We start from the raw sequence: 21,715 nt of genomic DNA on the forward strand, positions 1-21,715 counted from the left end.
TTGACAAAAATAGTCAGGGAGTCACCAGAAGTTGACCTTCTAAGTGAGAAGGTTAGAGGTTCCTCACCAATCCTAACTTTGAAATCCAATATGGCTGCTCCATGTTTCAAACATAGTTATAGCTGCTGTAAAAAACTGCTTATTTGCCCACAGTTTGTATCTTGGTAAATCTTTATCTCACTTAGTGCTGGTCAGCCTCTGTTGGTGAACATGTTCCTTAAATTGAAATACACATTGTGAGTCCAGTGGTCCATCTCATTGATTTAGACATTCATCAGAAATGTCAATGCTTCTGAATAAAAATGGGTAAAAAAGGCTTGCTGGGTGCGATGCTCTGGACCGCTGGCCACTGACCTGGTGGAGCCAGGTGGGGACTGTTCAATAGAAAACAGATCCAGGTTCCATCTTCAGAGCTAAATACCACCATCCATTGCTCTTGGTTTATTGTTGTCCTCTTCAGTTTATACTGGGGGTTCTCTGAAAATTCTGCACTGCTCTTCTCTTTTTTCAAGTTTCGGTTTAAAGGAAACATCATTGTGCTTAAACAACTCCTCTTCCTGGAAGTTATTTAGCACAGCATTTACCTTGTATACAGTTTAAAACTAAAATTCCTCCTGAGCAACACTAAAGACAACCCAAATACCATCAGTTTTAATTGTACCAACTCTGTGAACCATGTGTTTATGGGATTAAATTTGTCTTCTATTCTGTTTACGGTAATTACAGTTTCAGTAAACGTCAGGCTTCATGTCTCTGTTGAGAGAACTTAGCCAACAACGAAGCAGAGAAAGACTTTAAACCCATCTATCTTATTTGTTCAGAAACTCAGTATTACTATGAAATTCACCATAAATCATCTGAGAAATCAAACCCAAGAATGCATTTGACACCAGAATCCTGACAGTCACCATATCAGCAACATGCTGGACTTTGAGTCAAAATGAAAACCCTTATTAACTCAGCAGGTTTTATAGAGGACATAACTGTAGTTACTTTAGGTTCAATTCTATTAGCAGTAAAAGGCATAATTAAGTATGGCTGTTGGTTTAGGTGTGCCGTCCTAATGTTATTGCTGGCTCCCAGCTGGCCAGCACTTTGAACATTTTCTAACTGATGTTGCTTATAACATGTTTTCATCCCAAATAACCAACACTTGGTTTCTGGAATAAATACTAAGCGCAATAATTTTATCAGAAAAACCCCCTAAAAGTATAATAAAATATTAGCTCAGCAGCTGTGAAGCAACAGTTACAGACAGACTTATTAATTAATCTGTTACTCAAGTCACTTTTTCTGAGAAGAGATGAGTTTAACGTCAGCAGTGCTGACTGCAGTCTAAAATGCTCCGATGCCTCTGAATATGCTGATCACTTCCTCCTTTGTTACTCATTTATGTCGTGGTTGGTGAGGTCTGTTCGTGTGACATGTACAGAAGTGCCCGCTATGTGGAATATTTTCACCCTTGTGAAGCATATGAACATGACACCTGCACTGAAAAACAGAAAAAGAAACAAAAGGTATGATTTACAAACATCAAGGTAAAACAAAAGCTTTTATGTAAACCAACACATATTGTTATTACACATACAGGGCCTTTTTAGAAGTATTAGTACTCTTTAAAAGTTTTTCCCATTTTTTATTGGAATTTTAAATATTAGATTAACAAAGTCACACTTAACTGGGAAGAAAAGGATACATGATGTCTTTTAAATAAAAATATAAAAAGTGTGGCAGGCATCTGTGTGTAATTTAATCTCAGTATAACTTTAGCGGTTCTCTCCAGGCCATAGAGGTTTGTTAGAGAACAATAGTGAACAATCAGCTTGATTACGACCAAGTAACACATCAAACAGATGGGATGAAATTATCAGAAGATTTAAAAAAGGGTTAGCTTATAAAACCATATCCAAGCTTCAAAGGTTTCACAAAGCATAGGAGGTGGCCTGAGTAGATGAGAAGCGCTGCCAAGAGATGGTTTGCCCCACAAATTTGTTGCCCCACATAAATAGTCTCCCTGAGCAGTCAGTTTGTTTTAATTTAAATTAGGACTGTTCGCATTAATTAACATATTAGCTTTAAGCATCAATGTAAATATGCCAGTAATTAGCACAATAGCCAGTTTTCATCAGCTGTCCTAAGGCAGGTAGGGACAATAAACATTAAATAAAACAACATACAGAAAACGCAAATGACACATACAGACGAGATGCTAATAACATGAATTTACATTAAACTCAGATTAACAGGCCCAGGGAAACAGACAATCTGCCTGTGAACACGTATCTGGTTAGTTTTCAACCAACGTTTCAAAGAGTTTTTAAAGTTGGAGTAAGTGCCACAGTTCCTGACATGAGCTGGTAGTGTGTTTCATAACTGCATACCTCTGATGGATGCCACCATCTGGCCAAATGTAATCCTGCGCCGTTGTATGTTTTCTCTGGTCAATGCTCTAGTGTTTATTCTATCATTTATTTTTTTACTTATAAAATCCATTAAAAGAGGAGGAGCAAGTCTATTTAATAATTTAAAAACAAGGCAATCACCCATGAATATCCGATGGCTGTCAAAGTCCAGGATGTTGTGGTGACTTGGGATGTTACAATAGTGATCATGTAAAATTATTTGTGTATTATCGTGTTTTCTTAAAGAGAGACTTTAAGGGTTTCAGAGTGACCTCTGAAGTGTGAAACCATGTAACATGACATGATATGACTGCATATCATGGCATGCATTTAAGCCTGTGCTGCTTCTGAAATCAGAAACGGTCTTATTTATATGTTGGTAAGTTTTACAAATTAAACTTAATTGTATGTGAAATTCTCTTTATGTGATTCTTAAAATTTTAATTGGAATCAAAAACTACTCCAAGATATTTTATCTTCATTATATTTTTTATGCATGGGTTTAAAAGATGAAAGGACATTGTTCAATGAGTTGTAATGTTTATTTCTATGTGCTTTCTCTTTTTTTGCTTTCACATACTTTACATTTTACAAGAACTAAAAAAAGCCTGTTTTAAAATATTAAATCATAATTTCTGGTATATAGGTTCTTGACAATGTGAATATTCAGACTATAGGGTTATTAAAGCAAATCCTCAGGAGATGGACGATTTTAATAATTTAGTTTTATGAATTCGACCTTAATTTCAAGACTTAGGAAAGTACCCAAGAAAAAGGCTTTTGGTTTTGGTGTGCCAGCTGAAGATTATTATTGGCCCCCATCTGGTCCTTACATGCTGAGACCACCATGTTTTGGCTCAGCAGGACACTGACCCACAACATACAGGCAGAGCAACAATGGCATGGTTTTGATTGAAGGATATTCATGTGTTATTTATGGCGCAGGCAAAATCCAGACCAAAATACATTCAAACACTTTAGGTGAGACTTGAAAATTTCTGTTCACAGATGCCCTCCATTCAACCTGGCTGGGTTTTGAGCTATTTTGCAAACAAGGATTGGTGAAAATTTTAATCTCTAAATTTCCAAAGCTAGTAGAGCTATACTTCATAAAGACAAAGAACTGAGGATAACAACAAATGGATGACACACTGCTAAAATGTTTTATTTCTAATACTTTTAAAAACAATACATGATTTTCTTTCCAATTAAGCACAACCTGCTGATAGATTGTCTCACACTAAATAGCCCAAAAAAAGCACATTCAAGTTTGCAGCTGTGACGTAATGAGAGCTCAAGAAGTAAGAACCCTTTTGCAAGGCACAACTGCAAAGTGCAACAGATCAGCAAAAGGTGACAACTTTTATCAGCTATGGATTTTGTCAGGAGGGCAAATATCCATGGCCAGTTTTTAAAAATTTAGTAAGAAGGATTAACTTTTATTTACACCTGGAGTCAATTAAATAATAACTCAAGCTGCTTAGGTGTCAGCTTTTCTTTGAAATGAGGAAGGAATCAGCAGGTGAAAATTGAATAAAGTAAATAAAAATATGTAAAGTCTCAGCTACAAGCTCACTGCTATGAGGCAATGTTGTCTAGTGCACCACAGGCAACAGTTTCCTATCACAATCCCTGCTCTGGTAAAAACTCAGAATTATGAAAAGCATAAATATCCCAGACAACTTTCTCTAAATATTTAAACACCAAGCTTCACAAGATCTTCTATTTACCATCATCATAGCACATTTTTGTTCTCATGAGATCAATGTGCTACTGTTTAGTATTTACAAAAAGATTACTGATTTGTTAACAACGATTTATCAAAAAAAAATTCTGAAATTTTCCCAGAATGGTGTGGGCAATTTTTCTTATGGTAATAGATTTTTAATTACAGTTTGCATGTGTTAAATGCTGTTTTCTGTCATTTAAGAAGGATTATGAAGGATTGCAACAACAGTGACTGCACCCTCACTCAACAATGTGCATTTGTTTTGCAGCTGCATGAGAAGTGTTTTTCTTCACATTCTCATCGCAAGTTGCTCTTTTCAGCTCAGAAACTGTTTAACAAGGTGACAACCTACTGTGCTTCACTGATCTCATAGTTACACTTGCAGGTTTTTAGAAAATGTAGCATTGCCATACAAATTTTGGGTGGAAAAACACAAATTGTTAGGCCATCTGCACATTTCTTCAGATTTATTTTCTCTTGTATTTTAGTGCCAAAAACACGTATGTCTCAACAGCCGTTTTCTAAGGGAACTGATCAAAGCTGTTTGTTTTGTTGTTCATTGTGTGCCATGAGTCATTGGCAATATTGGCTGTTTAAGCTCTACCTGAGTGCCTCTAGGTGGCATCAAAGCCCCTATTCAGGTTACACTGGATGAATATGTTGAAATACCAGTTTGTGACTCATTGAGGCAAAGTAATCACCCAAGGTTTGGTCAAACTTTGCTCCCATATGTGTGAACTTGCTTTAGGCTCTGTTTGGTGTAAATGTTGATGGGGTTTGGTTTGATTTAGAAAGGTTTAAACCAACAAATAAAAGTGCTTATTCCTTTTTTAACAGATAAGATGTTAAGAATATTCTTGCCTCAGCTATACTCAGTTGTAGTTTTTTTTCCCCAAGATGTTCAAATTACCAGAACCTTCAAAGTAATTCTTTAAAAAATGTAATTTCAGTCACAGAGCCTTCAGGATTTTTTACTTAAAGTCTCCAATCGTTTTCAAAATTAGACAAGCTAGGACATGCAAATAAGGAACAGCAGAGCATGACTGGTTCTCATGCTCAGGCCTATCAGCCCAACCCTTTATTCCCCTCCTACCCTTTTTCTATCCCTTGCCAAACAGGATCTGTAAGATCTGACAGAGTCATTTTCTCAGGACACAGGAATGTCAGAGCGCCTGCTGGGACATGCTCCCTACATTCTCCCAAACTTACTGGAAAAAGGGTCCAGAATGAGTTGCTCATGCAGCCATTACATTTCAGAGTTGGGCAACAATGCTTATTGTTGGATACCGTCTTCAGGCCAGGTGTGTTGTAGATGCACAATGACTCACTGATGAAATTAGATAGTCTGGATCACTCTGATCTTGTTTTAAAAGATGCCCACCATCTTCCTCTTCCTTTAAGACATGTCATCCATACAAAAAAAGAAACACAAAAATGTATTCTTTGTTCATTTTATTTTTTATAAAAGTATTTCTAAAACTCTGACTTACAAGCAAAATAGTACACAGCAGAGAGACAAGTCATTCAGACTATAAAGAACCCAAGTGTTTCAGAATATAAATACATGTCAGTTTATGGCATTCAGGCAGTCTGCTAGGAATGGCAGGAATGTAAAGAAATGTAAAGGATTATTTGGCTGATTTATCAATCATCCCATTCACCATCTACAGTATCTCAAGTATCAGATGCTAGGCAGAGGGTAGAAATGTAACAAAACAAGGTTCTCCCGCTCAATGCTACATTTGTCTGCATCATTGTCAATCGGGTTTGTATGTGTTGAAGTCCATGATGACTGCTTTCCTGTATCATCTGTTTGCTTGATTTATACACTAGCGCTGGCTTCCTTGTTGCATGGAAGGGGAAACTGTTTGCGCTGAAATGTTAAAAAAAAAGTTCAGTTTTCCAGAACGGATCAGGAGCCGTTTCCTTTTTAGTTAAGGGGCCAGTGGCTGGAAATCAGTGATGACTCTTTGTGGGACTGATTGGGGCTGTGGTTGTAGGTGGGAGAGTGAGTGACGCTGGGACTGCTGGGAGGTGTGGAAGAACAGGATGAGGATTTGGATTTGATCTGCAGCCACTTGTCCTCTCCTAGTGCCTTGGCAAAGTGGTCATCCACGGACACACTGATGGAGAGCTCCTTGGCGCGGGATTGCGGGTAGTTGACCCCCAGGCTTCTCTGGAAATGCTCCTCAAGGACGTGATCATAGTTGGAATCTGCTGGAAAATGAAAGGATGCATGTTAAATACACACCTCTGTGACTCAGAGAGTCTGCTCAAGAGTGAGTGATTATTCAGTCTATGATTCGACTGTGACTAGTTGGGAGTGACAGTCTGGAGAGTGTGAGAGACTGACCTGAGGAGTGGCTTCGGTGGACCTCAGGTCTACAGGAAGGTTTTTTTACTGAGGACACACAGGTGATCACAGATGGACGGATCTACAGAAAACGAAAAAAGGAAAAAGTTGGTCAATCATTACACATAGTGTTCTTTCAATCTTGAACCTTTACTATTGCAGCCTGAACCTGAGCATGCACTCTGTTAAGATTACAGCAAGAGAAATGTAGGCAGTTTAACTTGGAATCAACGTAAAAGTGATTAAACTGGTTGGGTTTGCTCCTGAAAGTCAGCTCATTTCCATTGTGATGGCATAAACAGCTCAGAAGAAAGCAGTTTGTTGGGTCTTGTTGATGGCATTCCTCCCTCCATTGCTTACATTTTCTTGCCGAATCCGGCTGGATTGCATTGCTCAGGCAAGCTTAGGCCTGTGTACACTCCTGCTTAATAAATTCACTGACTAAAGAGTGGAGATGTACGCCTGCTGTGGGTTAGTCTCAAGCTCTACTCAGACTACAAAGGGACATCAGAACTACCACGTTTCCAAAATGTTGACTGCCTAAACTTCCTTTATCTCTAAGAATCTTGCCTGTTGAAGATACATGCAGCCCTTGTTTAGAACAACTGAAATACCTGGATCTGAGTGGCGGCTGAACCTGTAATCTTTTCCTCTGAGTTTTGAGGCTCTTTCCTCGGTTTTTTGATGAGTGCCAGGGGTTCGTCACTGACTGGTGTGTAGTACACGTAGGAGGGCAAAGGGCTGGTAGGGCTCGGTGTTGGGCTCTGGGGGGATGATGGACTCTGCTGGTTACTGAGGGCTGCATGCACCGGACCAGATGTCTGGGCCATCTTGCTCCTGCTTATTGCCCGCTCTCGCCTAAAACATATATATAGACATCAGAAAGGGCTTCATCTTTTTAAGAAAACTTGCATTTATGTGAGCACAAATAAAAAGTTTTTCCAACCTTTCCTCCAAAGTCAGGCCTCTCTCGTAATTGCGCTTGCGTTTGATCGGAAACACAGCCGGGGCCCGAGCTCGGTCGTTGGTCATATTTCTGTACCGGTCTTCACCTCTGAGATGAGACTGACCTATAAATCAAGGCGATCAGTTAGACTATCAGAAAGATTTATGCAACATGATGATAGTATCCTGTTTTACTACGGGACAATCATACATCTTCCATCCAAAGTGACCTGTCAAAATTGTATTCAGTTGGAAGTTGTTAAGCACTTATGGATGAGTAATAGTTGTTTTCATCCCATGACATCAACCTGCATGACTGCTAGTCGTGGGAAATTTATTTTTTTTCACCGTTAATTGTAAGCTCCGTTAAGTGGTAGAACTCGATCTACCTGATCAGTTAGGCTTACAACACTTCACAGCTGATTCAATACTAACGGTAAATGTTGTTTTTCTACAATGTTGGCATCCAGCCCGATCACACACTCCCAGGAATATGATCAACACAATTTTTTTTCTTTTGGATTAGAGAGGCAAACATCTGAACGGTTTTAACTACCATTTGTGCGGCGCCCACTTGTGAATGAGGGCCATCATCGTGATCACACACACACACACACAAACACACACGTCTTGTTAAGTTTGAAACTACACAAGTTAAAGCACACGAGAGGTAGGCACTGATGAGCTGAATACAAGGGCTGCAGAGGAGATTCAGACTACCAGTTAAAACCTCTTGATTTTCCCAGATCTCTTACGGTTTCTTCAAATTTCAAAGAGAGCACAATAGAGACATGTTGAACCAAATCAACGTACAGTCAAAGGCTCTGAGATGGGATGTAACGCATATAGCCAAAACACCACCACTGCTTGAAAATGTGATTACACTGCGCCCCATTGTTAGACTGTATGCTCACTCAACACTTGCAAATCCACATTCACTGGATGACTGGAGGATTCCTCCATTTGCAAGGCAACAATAACCGCAGCAGTCTGGCTGAAATGAAACAATAGGGGATTTTCTGTTTTGCAGTGCAAGGCAAGAAAGGAAGAGTTCAGTCTCACTGCTTAAACATCTCAGTTTGCATTACCTTTTGCATAAACACTCCATCACTTGCGTGCTACTCCGCCACAGTGTGCATTGTGGAGGGGTAGCAGGTATAACCACACCTATGCGGATTTTCTAATGCCTCGGGCATGGATATTTCTTCCCTATTAGCTCTGAGGTTGTGCCGCATGACCATCTGTTTTGCTAAATGTAATCAGGTATTGCTGAAATCTGAAAGTGGCACACGCTTTACGAAACCACCACTGACATTTTAAAAGGAAGGTATTAAGTGGTGTTACTCTTTTTATGTTGAAAAGACTTCCTGTGAAAAAAAGGTACTAATCAAAGAATATTAATATTTAAGATGTATTAAATTACATACTTTTATATTCAATTTGTTTACATTTAACGTAAATACTGTATTTACGTTAACAACACTGACAGAACAAAGGTACACGGCAGTGTAACAAAAGCAGACATGACTGTCACATTATGACATTGATATTGATATATATTACTGAAATGTATAGCTGTTTATGTAAATTGTATCGATGATGACAATACATTGATTTTCTTACCAAAAAGCAAGACAAAGAAAAAAAGCGAAAGCGTATTCCAAGCTCACCTTCTAAAATGTAGACTTTGAAGCCACTGCTCATCCGGGTAATGTACTGGAAGTTAGCCACAGCCATGGCTCCTCGACTTTGTCTGAGTGGAGACAAACGCTTGCTGGAACAATCTGAAACTCAGCGATAGATTCTTTTGGAAAGGTTATGAGATTCTGGCTCTGCGCTCATGCAGGTAAAGTGTCAGGTGAGCGCGAACCGCCTCAACCTGTGACTAATGCCTGCGCTCAGATTGGCTGCTCCCTGGACCAATGAGGACGCCGTATTCATTCACCCAGTGTTTTTAGGCGCAAGGTTCTCACAGGTAAACTTGTTCTAAAAGTGGAAAGTTGAGTTGTTAAATGTCACAGGGCTGTACTGCTCCGTAAGATCAGAAAGGCTTTTACATTTTCCATTGTAAAGACAGAGATTTCCATTCCAAAATACAAAAAAAGCTAAGATGTTTAAACTTGCATGTTTTTAAGTGTTTTCAAGATTTCCTAAAGGGTGATTCTTTAGGTGAAGTTTGTTTTTGGTTTTCCCTCAGTGGAATCAGCACCTTGCCCACTCTTCTCCGACCCTCCCTCTTGCTCCCCTTGAAATAAAATCTCACCAAACAGCATTTTTCTGAGTGCTTAGCCCACCGTGGCTCCAGTCATTCCTCTGACCTGCCCAAACACGCTCGCAGCTGTACTCTGAGCCCGCCTCACCTCTAATCCAAGGGTTTTTGTTAACAGCCAGACAAAGACTCCTAAGTTCCGAAAATACAGCAGGCACAAGAACAATCTTATCTGTAGACACTATGATTTTTCTTGTACAAGAAACAAATAACCCTCACTGTGTGCTACTGTGAGACAGCAACCATTTAACCATACGGGGGAATACTTGCCTAAGATTTGATATGGCATAGCACTGCTGCTGCAAAGGTTTTGCTGAAAAAGTATCAATGAATAATATGCTGGGTCTAATTTCAGCACAACAGTGCCCCCTTCTGTCATGCACTGCAGAAACAATATTTTCAACAATGTATGTCAATAATCAGGGATGAAACACTGCTGTTTTAAGGTACACGTTTAAAGACTTTGGCACAGTGACAAATGTTTTGCAGTGTTAACATTTTACAATGTGAGGAATTTACTTTGGATTATGGAAAACTGTTTCTATTTCATCCCTACTGACTCCCAGAGGCGGTGCTTCAAGCACTGAATGATCTTGTGCATGCAGAGGTCAAGTACTAATGATCACAAAGTCACCCGTGACCTACCGGTGAGCCTCATGAGTCTTTATAGTTACATGACACTGGGAGCTCAAGCACTTTTTTTCTTCTCGTGCGCAGGTTTATTGAGTGCTTTTGTAACTCTTGTGTACACCACTGCTCTTCTTATTTCTTGCTTGCTAGCCTCTTGACTTTTTTGTGGTCAGAGCTGCAGGTGGATCTCGCCCTCCAGGGGCTATGCAAGCTGTTTTCTTTAGTTCTGACGCCGGCCCCCTCTGACAGGATCACACACAATGCATTATGATAGTAGCCCCAAGAGGACATTTTAATATAAAGCAATATGCTTTCATTCTTGCTGCTCTATGTTCTAATTTTATTTTTCAGGTCCGACTGTGAATATGGAGAGATATAATTATTTCTTTCACTGTTTTATGTTGTTATTAGTGTGCTCATCATTTGACAGCATCCATTTATTTTTCATTAAATTCAATAAATATTAAAAAAATAAACAAAACCTTTTGTTGCCAGTGACTGCTTTCACTTTAGGATGACAGTAGAACACATCCAGATGTTACTCACCAAATTTCACCAACATCTGATGTGGAATTTAAAAATCAAAGCCCTTTAAAATCTCTGTTCTTATTCACATTTTACTCGGCAGCCCTTAGAAATATTAATATTACTGGTCACATCACATTTATTAATGCATTGTAATCTAAAAGGAATTAACAAACCCTCTTTTTAGTTTACCAACAGAAAGTAGTTAGAGATATGCATTTTTCAATTGGACTACTTTTAGGTTACAGTCAGACTGGGAAATAAACATATGGACCTTTCTTTTTTGTGTCTATATAATATTTACACTTCGTTAAAATACATGGCCCTTACATCGTGGTATTCAGCATAGCGCATCAGTTTAGTGGACCACCATTTTCGGAAAGGTCCTAAAAATAGCTACTTCCCGAGTCACAGTTAGATCAGCACTTGGAGCTTTGTCCTTCAGTCATCAAGGATGTCAAATAAACAGGGAGGGTAGTCCGGGCTTGGTGAGCTAGAAGATGGCTGTAAATGCTTACGACGTTTTAGGTAAAAATGGCCCACAGTGACTTGACTCTGTAAAGGTATTCTTAGGAGTATACAAGAAAAAGTGAGGGCTTCAAGATGCCAAGCGGGAAGAAAAGCAAGAAATTGATGCAACACTAATTTCACAGGGAGAAGAAGACGAATACACCTCGCCAGCTAGCAGTGCTATAGAAGGCAATGAGAAGATGGTAGAAGCTTTTGGAAATTGAACAGTCACTACTAGCCTGGACCTCATACTCAGGGAATTATGGGAGTTCAGAAAAGATAACTATTCAGATGAACAGAATCAGAGGGAAAATAAGTAAAACTATCAAGAAAACTGGGAGAGGCTGAAGAAAGAATCATGGACGCTGAAACTCAAAAACAAACTAATGAGGAAGCAGTAAAGGAGATGCTTAAATTGCAAATAGAGATGGATGGTAAGCTGACACACCAGGAGGGACAATCCAAAAGAGAAAATATTAGAATATATGGTGTCAAGGAAGGATTGGAAGATGAGTTTCCATCAATGGTGACTTTTGTAGAGAGCTGTTGCGAGAGAGACTGAAGTTGTCAGATACTGCAGAGCTGCGGGTGGAGGGAGCACATCGCGCTCTGGTGCCGAGACCTCCACCAGATGTAGGACCATAGTCCATAGTCGTAAAAATGGCCAACTTCAGATTAAAAGATGGAATACTGAAAGTAGCCTGGCAGAAACGAGGATTTGAATACCTGGGAAACAATGAACCTGAATCATGATAATGCACCAGAGATATTAAGGCGGGGGACAGAATATGCAGAGGTAAAATCTGTGTTGAAAAAGAAAAGAATTTGGTTCAAAACTCAATTTCCAACAAAAATGAAAGTTTTCTTTCCAGAAGGAAAGCTGCTCTATGAATTGGTGGTATCAGAACAATGTCTGATCAAAACCCATGGATCATCAGAAGCCCGGAATCCCTGCTGGAGCGGATCCGACAATTATCATGGTGCACAGAGAGAAGGGTGAAGGTCTGCGGAAACAAGAATCAAGCATGGGACTACAAAGAAAAACTGCAAGTATTCAGACGCCAAGAGCAGGAAAAACAGCAGAACACTTAGAACCTAGTGGGAAAATGGACTAAGGGTGAGTTCAGAGTAGATGATAGAGATTAAAAATAGATTTCCACATTTTGAAATAAGTACAAGGAAAGGCAATAAACATTGAAAGAGGGAAAGTCAGACGCTTTACTTAGGCCGCTAAAAGAAAGGACGTTGATTGATGGGTGAGGAAGGCCCTTTCCAACCAGTAGGTTAGAGAGGCCCCCTTCCGAAGTCTCCCCAACATCAGGGCTTCTATAGCGTCACATTAGAGACCCCACTGTTGGAAGTCATCACTGTTATTATTGTTGTGTTTAATTTTATTCTTCCTGTTGTTTTAAAAAAAAAACTGGTTGGTTATATAGTTGAGTTTCATGAGTTCCTGCGTTGTTTTTTTTACTTATGTTCAAGGAGTGTAGTGAATGCTTTTGGTGCTGCTACTTCAAAACTTATACAGTCAAGGTATGGTAGTGGTGAGATAGAATTTATTTCATTTAATGTAAATGGTCTGTTGAACCTAATAAAACACTGTAAAATCCTAACAAAAATTAAAAAGAAAAAGCCCATATTGTGTACATGCAGGAAACGCATCTAAACTACAAAGAACATGAGAAATGAAAAAGAATAGGGTTTGCAGAAGGATCTTCGTCTTATAAATCTGGACCAAGGAGAGTAGTCCATTTCCCATCAAAAAAATTACAATATGAAAAAACATTTGAGATAAAAGATAAGGATGAGCAATTTATTTTAATAAGAGGAAACATTGAGGGAAATACAATCACACTGCTAGATATTTATCCACCACCTGGTAGCAATATACACTTCTTTAAGAAAATGATTGATATGATGGTATAAGAGACGGTAGGGGTTCTAATCTGCGGAGACCTAAACATACACTTACAGCCAGAAATACATATTTGAAATGGAGAAACAAACTATAAAAACATCACAGTCAGGTCAGGTCAAGTCAATTTCATTTATATAGCGCTTTTCAGCAACAAGGCACTCAAGGCGCTGTACATAAGGAAAAACATTACAATGATACAGAAAATCAAACAACAGAGGTAATAAAAAAATAAAATAAAAATAAAATAAAGAGAATAGAATGATTGATAAGAAAATGAAAGGAAAATTGGACTGAAAACGTAACTAATAATGTTTAGATGGTACAGTCAAAGGCCACTCTAATCAAATAGGTTTTTAATCTTGATTTAAAGCAACTTAGGGTTTCGGCACTTTTACAGTTTTCTGGCAGTTTATTCCAGATTAGTGGAGCATAAGAACTAAAAGCTGCTTCTCCATGTTTGGTTCTGGTTCTGGTTCTGCAGAGTAGATTTGAGCCAGAAGACCTGAGAGGTCTGGGTGGTTGATACACTGACAACAAGTCTGTAATGTATTTTGGTGCTAAGCCATTCAGTGATTTATAGACTAACAGAAGTATTTTAAAGTCTATTCTCTGAGCTACAGGGAGCCAGTGTAGGGACTTTAGAACCGGGGTGATCTGCTCCACTTTCTTAGTTCTAGTGAGGACGCGGGCAGCAGCGTTCTGGATCAACTGCAGCTGTCTGATCGACTTTTTAGGCAGACCTGTGAAGACACCGTTGTAGTAATCAATTCTACTAAAGATGAACGCATGAATTAGTTTTTCAAGGTCCTGCTGAGACATTAGTCCTTTAATCCTGGAGATGTTCTTTAGGTGATAGAAGGTCAACCTAGTTACTACCTTTATGTGCCTCTGAAGGTTCAGGTCTGAGTCCATTACTACGCCCAGGTTTCAAGCCTGACTGGTGGTTTCTAGCTGTATTAAGTGAAGCTGTGTGCTAACTTTTAAACGCTCTTCCTTTGGTCCAAAGATTATTACTTTAGTTTTGTTTTGATTCAGCTGAAGAAAATTTTGGCCCATCCAAGCATTGATTTTTTCTAAGCATTTACTCAGCGCTTGAATGGGTTCATAGTCACCTGGTGACATCGTAACATATAGCTGTGTGTCATCTGCATAGTTATGATAACTTACGTTGTTGTTTATTAAAATCTGAATTAGGGGGAGCATGTAGATATTGAATAGGAGGGGCCCTAAGATGGATTCTTGGGGAACGCCACATGTGATTTTTGTGCTCTCTGATGTAAAGTTACCTACTGACACAAAAAAGTCCCTGTCCTTCAAGTAGGATTTAAACCAATCGAGTGCTGTACCAGAAAGGCCGACCCAGTTTTCCAGGCGCTCTAATAAAATGGAGTGATCAACAGTGTCGAATGCTGCACTAAGGTCCAATAATACCAGCACTGTGGTTCTTCCACAGTCTGCATTTATACGGATATCATTGAACACCTTGACAAGAGCAGTCTCTGTACTGTGGTGAGCAGGAAGCCTGACTGGAAGACATTGAAGCGGTTGGTCGTTGTTAAGAAGTTGTTTAACTGCTGAAACACAGCTTTTTCAATAATCTCACTGATGAAGGGGAGGTTTGATATAGGCCTGTAGTTCTGCAGTAGCAGCTTGTCCAAGTTGCTCTTTTTCAATAGAGGTTTGATAATTGCTGTTTTCAGGGCCTGGAGGAAAACACCTGACAAAAGGGATGTGTTTATTATTTGAGTTAAATCAGATGTTATTACGGGCAAAGCTTTCTTAAGGAAAGCTGTGGGTAAAACATCGAGACAACAGGAAGAAGAGCTTAGCTGCTGTACGATTTCTTCTAAGTTTTTCTAGTTTATTTGGTGAAATTGGGAAATTTTGTCAAAATCAGTTCTAGTTGGAGACATCATTGGTACTGGAGTTGATGTGGATGTGCTGACTGCCCCTCTGATCTTTTGGGTTTTTTCAGTAAAGAATTTAGCAAATTCATTGCAGGCCCTGGTAGAGTGGAGTTCAGATGCTACAGTTACAGGAGGGTTTGTTAACCTGTCGACCGTGGCAAATAATGCACGAGCATTGTTAATGTTTTTGCTGATGATCTCAGAAAAGAAAGATTCCCTTGCATTTTTCAGTTGTAGGTTATATCTGTATAGTCTCTCTTTATAGATAATATAGTGAACCTGGAGTCCAGTCTTTCGCCACCTGCGTTCAGCTTTTCAACACTCCTTTTTTTTCACTTCTGACTGGTGGAGCACTTCTACACGGAGACATTTTCTTCCCAGAAATGACTTTCACTTTAATTGGAGAAATTGAATCAATGATGTCCGAGATTTTAGAATGAAAGTTATCTACCAGCTCATCTACAGTGTTACAGGGCAAAGTGGAGGTAGAAGAGTAACTCTGGTTAAAGGTTTCAGCAGCACTGTCCTTAAAGATGCGTTTTCTTATCATGTCTCTTTGGCAAACTGAGTCATTTCAGATGATGCTTTCAAAAATAACAGAAAAATGGTCAGATAGGGCAACATCAGTTACAGACACCTTGGAAATGTTTAGACCCTTAGTGATGATCAAGTCCAAAATATGTCCCTGTTTGTGTTATGATTTGGGGTCGTTTGGTTTCTGTGTTTTTCTTATATGTTTCTCACAGTTTTTGAATCATGCTTCTGTTTATTATTTTCCTGGTCATGCTTTAGTTTTTGTCTTCTTGTTCATGTTTTGTCAAGTTTGGTTTTTGGATCCTCTTATGCTTTAGTTTCATGTTTTTCTAGTTTCTGTTAGTTTGTATTCAAGAGTCTCTGTTTTGCTCCAGTCATGTTTTGTTCTCTCCTGTCTGTTAATTAACTTTATTCGGTTCACCTGCTTCAAGCTAATCTATCTCCTTGCTTCACCTGGTTCACGTGCCATATATACACCTCCGTTCTGTTTATTCCTGGCAGAAACATTTTCTGGATCATGCTCATGTCTTGTTGTCTTTATTATGCTCATGTCTTGTTTTTTGGATCATGCCTTGCCTGCTTATCTCACCTGCCTGTTTATTGTTTTGGTTCCTGCCTTCTCCTGTGAGTGAGTTTTTGTTTTTTGTTCATTAAACCTTTTCACTTACCGTCATGCTGCCTGCTTGTTTCCATTCTGGGGTGCTACGCTGCACAAATCCTAACGGTTTGTGCATTTGTTGTTTAACAGGTTGAGTCAAACCACAATTTCCAAGAGTGTCACATAGATCTATTGCACTTCGGTCTTCAGGATTGTCCATGTGAATGTTGAAGTCTTCCACAATAATTAAACAGTAATAATCAACACATATCACAGATAAAAGCTCATTAAAATCACTGATAAACTTTGTTTTGGACTTAGGAGGCCTGTAAATATTCAAGAACATGGTTCGGACCGGGCTCTTTACCTGGACAGCCAAATATTCAAAAGAGTCAAATTTGCCCAGAAATACTTTTTTTACACTCTAATACATCTTTAAACACTGATTAAGAAAATGAGGACATTAATGGAAGAAGAAAATATAGGTGTAAAGTAAGTGAAATTCAGAAAGCCTTTGAAGCATTCTATACCAACCTATACTCAAAAGAAGCAGGGGCAGCATAACCGAAATACATGGTTTCCTAGACAGTTTAAAGTTACAGTGGTAAACGAAAGGCATAACAAAAATAATGACTGAGGACATAACAGAACAGGAAATAAAAATAGCAACAAAAAAAAAAAACATTCATCATATCTATTCCAAAAGAAAATAAATACAAATTAGAATGGGAATCATACAGACCAACATCAGTTTTTGATTACATGTTGTATGGTTCCATACTGGCTAAGCGATTAGACAAGTTTTTCTAAAGTTGTTCTTATTTAATACATAATGAAGACAGGCTTTATACCAAAGCAACAAACACAAGATAACATAGGACGGACGCACATACAACTAATCATGTTCAAAAAAGCAAAATAGCAGCAATGGTAATTAGTACAGATGCTGAAAAGACATTGAATTCTGTGAATTGGAGCTTTCTTCATAGAGTCCTACATAGATTTGGCCTAGATGAAACAATGAGGTTCTCTACAATAAAGTCAATAAATACAAGTAGTTTTACCCTAAGAAGAGGTACTAGACAGGGATGTGCGTGTTCGCCGTTATCATTTGCATTGTACTTGGAACCTTTTGCACAATACATAAGACAAAACAAAGAAATAAAAGGTTTTAATATCCAGGTGAAGGAGCACAAAATAGCTGGCTATGCAGACAGTATTTTATATATTATTTTTCTGGAACAACCAATTAACTCACTACCTGTACTAATGCGATTGAGTACTTTGGTCACTTATCAGAATACAAAATTAAATCAGCAAAATGCAACTATTATAATGTAAGTACAATCCGCCACAAGAAATTAAGAATGAGTACCATTTAGAATGGCAAGCAGAAAATATAAAATATTTGAGAGTTACAATACCGAAGGATTTTACAAAATTATTAGAGCACAGCTACTCACAGAAAATTGAAGGAGATATAGCAAGGTGGAACCCAATTATGTAAATTTCAATGCAAGAATAGAATCAATCAAGATGACTATACTTCCCAAATTTTTATATTTATTTATATATTAAAACACTGCCAGCAGAAATCAGTCAGAAACAATTTAATGAGTAGGACAAAATGTTGTCCAGATATGACAAGTAGCTAAAAGAAAAGGAGGATGGGGCCTTCCCTCACCAGGAGAATATTTATGGCAGCACAACAAAGGGCTATGATATGCTGGTATAACCCATCATATGAAGCACAATGGAAACATTGAAGAGAGTTCGACCCATCCCCATATAAGCAATTATGGCAGACAGTAAACTACTGGACCACATAAAAACAATAGAAAAATCATGGATCAAACTGACCCTTAAAATCCGGGAAACAGTAATAACAGAATACAAACTACAAGAAGTGGTTTGCATATGATACGCAACTGTTAGGCTTGTTTGCAGGGGCTTATATTTCAAACAAAGACAGGAGTGTTATCTCAAAACTATATAAAGGGCTTAAAACATGGAAACACACACAGCTGTATAAGTTAGAATAAAATGGGAAAGGGAGGGAGGAATATACTTAACAGAGGAAGAATGGGAAACCATATGGACATGTAGTAGCTCACATAGTTGGAGGGAATTTGGGTGGAAAAGTATAATCAGATATTTCATTACCCCCTACCGAAAATCTCACTATAAGGGCAATTCATCAGCTTGTTGGAGAAGCATGTTTTATCCATTTGAGCTATATGTTAAATTGTCTCTTCAACTTTGTGGAAATGAATCCCTTTCCAAGAAGAGTGTGTTCGATATGTTTAAACATTGGAACACCCGTTTTCTTTTTTAATCTGAGTTGATAGTCTTTAAGTACCAAATCAACTATGGCATCAAAGGAAATTGCTTATAGAATCTGAATGTCAAGGCAAGTTTTACTTTGTTTATTTAGCTTCTTTTCTACACAATAACAGAGTTTGCTGCCTTTGAAGAATGCAGGAAAAAGGTCATGTTCATGCGCAATAAGGGGGTCAACAAAGTTAGATTAATAGATTTATAATCAAGAATTAGATTATGACCATTTTACATAAGTTATTCTGTAATAGACAATATCCAACGGCTACATTTTTGCATTTTGTTTTACTAAGAACAGCATTTTGTCTTGTGAAGTTGTGGTCTTTAATAGCAGTATTTCCTAACTTTATAAAAACAATAACCTGTACTGTTCTGACACACCTCACTACTATTCACTTTCCTATAGAGTTTTCAAGTTTCAGCTTTTTGGGGTGAGTTCTCTACTTTCTAATTACTCTTAACTAATGTTAAATCATTTTAAGAATGCCGAGTCATTTCTTAAAATGAACAGTGTTATTTTTCCATTCAACAGAACAAAAAATAAATAAATACTGGCACAGGATATTGTATCAGAGGCAGAGGATCAACTGAAGAATGGTGAAAAGTATGATGATAACGTCTTCTCAGATAAATGTTTTTGGTCAAAGATGTACGCTGCAATGAACATCCCAAATACTTCAAGTAATTGCTACAGACGTCTGAAATTTTACTGCTTAGATAAGGTAAGTATGCATCTTTTTAGAGCTTGCATCCCTTTATTCGTTTAGAAACAATGTTACTTGTGTTTCCTGTGTGTTTAACAGCAACAATTACAATCAGAGTACAGTGGGGGAAGAGTCATTTATTACAGTGTTTGTCAATACATTTTTATGACATCAGCTGTATTAAATAGGCATTGCATTTGTTAAACTTATCTGTCAAAGTAAGTATCTGTTCTGTTTAACTTCTCTCCAAGTTAATGTCATCTGATTAGACGATGGTGTCTGATAGTTTCAGTGAGACATGTAAGTGTTAATGGTTACGCAATTAAATATCTAATGTCTGAGATAAAAATTCCTGCACCCCTCCTTGCTGTCTTTTTTGTTGAATTTAAGTTGCTTCATCAAATCCCTGTCTCCCTTCCTGAAGGCCCTTTTTTGTTTAGCAGTTCCCTGATCCAGGGTTTGTTGTTGTGAAAGTGTCTCACTGTTCTGGTGGGGATTAAAGTCAGTCACACACTCAGTCATGTCACGCTCCATGTGGCTGGCCCAGCAAATCACTGTCTGCTGCATCCAAACCACCTTGCATGGCTTCTTCAGCTGGGCAACCGTGTGACTATCTTCTCACAGTTATTGTAGGTTATCTCAGAAAAAAGGGCTTATATTGTGAGCAGAGAAAAAGCAAGATTGTGATCTGATCTGCAAAGCTGAGGTCTTGCTTTAGAGATGAAGTCCTTGACATTTGTGTAAAACAAGTCCAGAGTTTTGTTTTCTCTTGTACGGCAGCTGACTCACTGGTAAAATGTTGGACGTGTAACTGATAGAGGCGGTATTAAAATCCCTAGTTATTGTCACAAATGCATTGGGGTGTTGTGTCTGTAGCTTAGCAACAACTGAGCTGATGGCATCACAAGCAGTGTCAGCAGCAGTAGATGGTGGAATGCAGGCTTTTGTCAAGATAACACTGGGGATTTCTTTGGGTAAATAATATGGACAAAAAGGTTATGCAAACAGTTTAATTTTGGGGTTGCAGAGACGAAACTTCAAAGTAACATATCCAGGCTGACACCATTTGTTTTTCAGAAGCTCTACCAATCCACCTCCCTTAAACCTCTGTCTGCGTTTATGGTCAGAAAGCCCAGCAGAGAAGTCGGAGATATGATCCTTCAGCCATGTTTCAGTGAAACACGTAATTCAATTCAAAGATACTTTATTGATCCCCGAGGGGAAATTAGAATTCCAGTACAACCCATCCAAACATACATCATGACACAAGACAAGGGGGGGACGGGTCACCAAGGCTTTGCTGCCCACTCACAGGCGCTGCCCTTGTTAGATGAGAAAAGAGGCCACATTAGGAAAGTAGAGGAAAAAAAAAATCATATTTCACACTTTATCCTTAGCAGGAAACAGTTTGAGATTGCAAAAAAACCTCAGCACAAAGAAGCAACAAGTTTACAAAACAACATCATGCTGGGAACGGTGAAGGTGGTGTGAGGGGTGCATATGTTTATCTTGAGCATGTGTGTGTGTGCAAGTGAGTGTGTGCACGTAAGTGTAATACTGCATTCTCTATATTCTGTCTGGGTCCTTGCTACTAGGGCTTCAAGTTCATCCAACTTGTTCGCTAAAGATCTCACATTGACAAAAATGATTGATGTAAGAGATGGTTTGAATTTCCTCTTTCTCTCTCTTCCTTTTGCTTCTCCTCTGTGCCTCATTTGGAACTCATCTGGGACTAGGGGCTGCAGTTGAAGTATTCAGCTGTTGTTATGTTAAATAGATGGCCTCAGTTGTAAAAACAAAAACAGGTTGACACGGTTATGCATCATGATGATTGCCCCAAAATATAAAAAGATGTCAGCAAAAGCCTTCCAGCCAGCATTCAATACCAGAGGGGAAATTCCTCTGAAAAAGAAATGCTGATCAACAGAAGGAGGATCTGAAGTTCCTTTAAAATAATATGTCAGAGTCAAACTAACAGAGCTACTGCAGCATGCAGTCACCTAGAGCAGCACAATTCCAGAATTTCTAAACCTACGTGTGTGACCTTCAGAGAGGATGAATCTGGTTCAGAGTACATAGCAGCTCATTCAACCTTGATTGTCACACAACGATGTAAGACACAGGTGTCTGTGTCACTGGGTCGGTCAAGAGGCAGAAGCAAGGTCGTGTCCAGGAAGCAGAAGCCAGTGAGGTATCCGATGTGGGCAAGGCAGAGCAGGAAAATCCATGAGGCAAAAACGAGATCAGATCAGGCAGGCAGACAAGGAAGGAACGCTGGACACTACTCACACAAAGGCTTTCAAAAATCTGGTGCTGTCTGTCTTCTTCTTCTTCTTCTTCTGTGTTATTTTTTG

At 38.7% G+C, this 21,715-nt stretch overlaps 1 protein-coding gene across 2 annotated transcripts; it reads right to left on the reverse strand.

The window, feature by feature from the left end:
• Positions 1–5,568: 5,568 nt before the first annotated feature.
• On the reverse strand, positions 5,569–9,275 carry vgll4l (vestigial like 4 like). 2 transcript variants are annotated; one of them, XM_047381983.1, is made up of 5 exons: positions 9,100–9,275; positions 7,431–7,554; positions 7,099–7,342; positions 6,485–6,566; positions 5,569–6,348 (listed from the first exon to the last, which is right to left on the reverse strand). In XM_047381983.1, the coding sequence occupies exons 1-5, from the start codon at positions 9,164–9,166 to the stop codon at positions 6,062–6,064; spliced, it is 804 nt and encodes a 267-aa protein (XP_047237939.1). In that variant the 5' UTR covers positions 9,167–9,275; the 3' UTR covers positions 5,569–6,061. The 2 variants fall into 2 exon arrangements, with proteins under 2 accessions (XP_047237939.1, XP_047237940.1); XM_047381984.1 differs by having other exon boundaries at positions 5,569–6,345; positions 9,100–9,274.
• Between the last annotated feature and the right edge of the window lie 12,440 nt (positions 9,276–21,715).

The sequence above is a fragment of the Girardinichthys multiradiatus genome, chromosome 12 (genome assembly GCF_021462225.1).
Source record: "Girardinichthys multiradiatus isolate DD_20200921_A chromosome 12, DD_fGirMul_XY1, whole genome shotgun sequence".
NCBI classification, from domain to species: Eukaryota; Metazoa; Chordata; class Actinopteri; order Cyprinodontiformes; family Goodeidae; genus Girardinichthys; species Girardinichthys multiradiatus.

Bases quoted from the DNA above. Each gene is read 5' to 3' on its own strand.
- vgll4l (XM_047381983.1), bottom strand. From the start codon at position 9,166: ATGGCTGTGGCTAACTTCCAGTACATTACCCGGATGAGCAGTGGCTTC. The intron at 7,555-9,099 runs GTGAGCTTGGAA...CTTGATTTATAG, and splicing joins CAAAGTCTACATTTTAGAAG to GTCAGTCTCATCTCAGAGGT. The intron at 6,349-6,484 runs GTCAGTCTCTCA...TTCATTTTCCAG, and splicing joins CCACCGAAGCCACTCCTCAG to CAGATTCCAACTATGATCAC.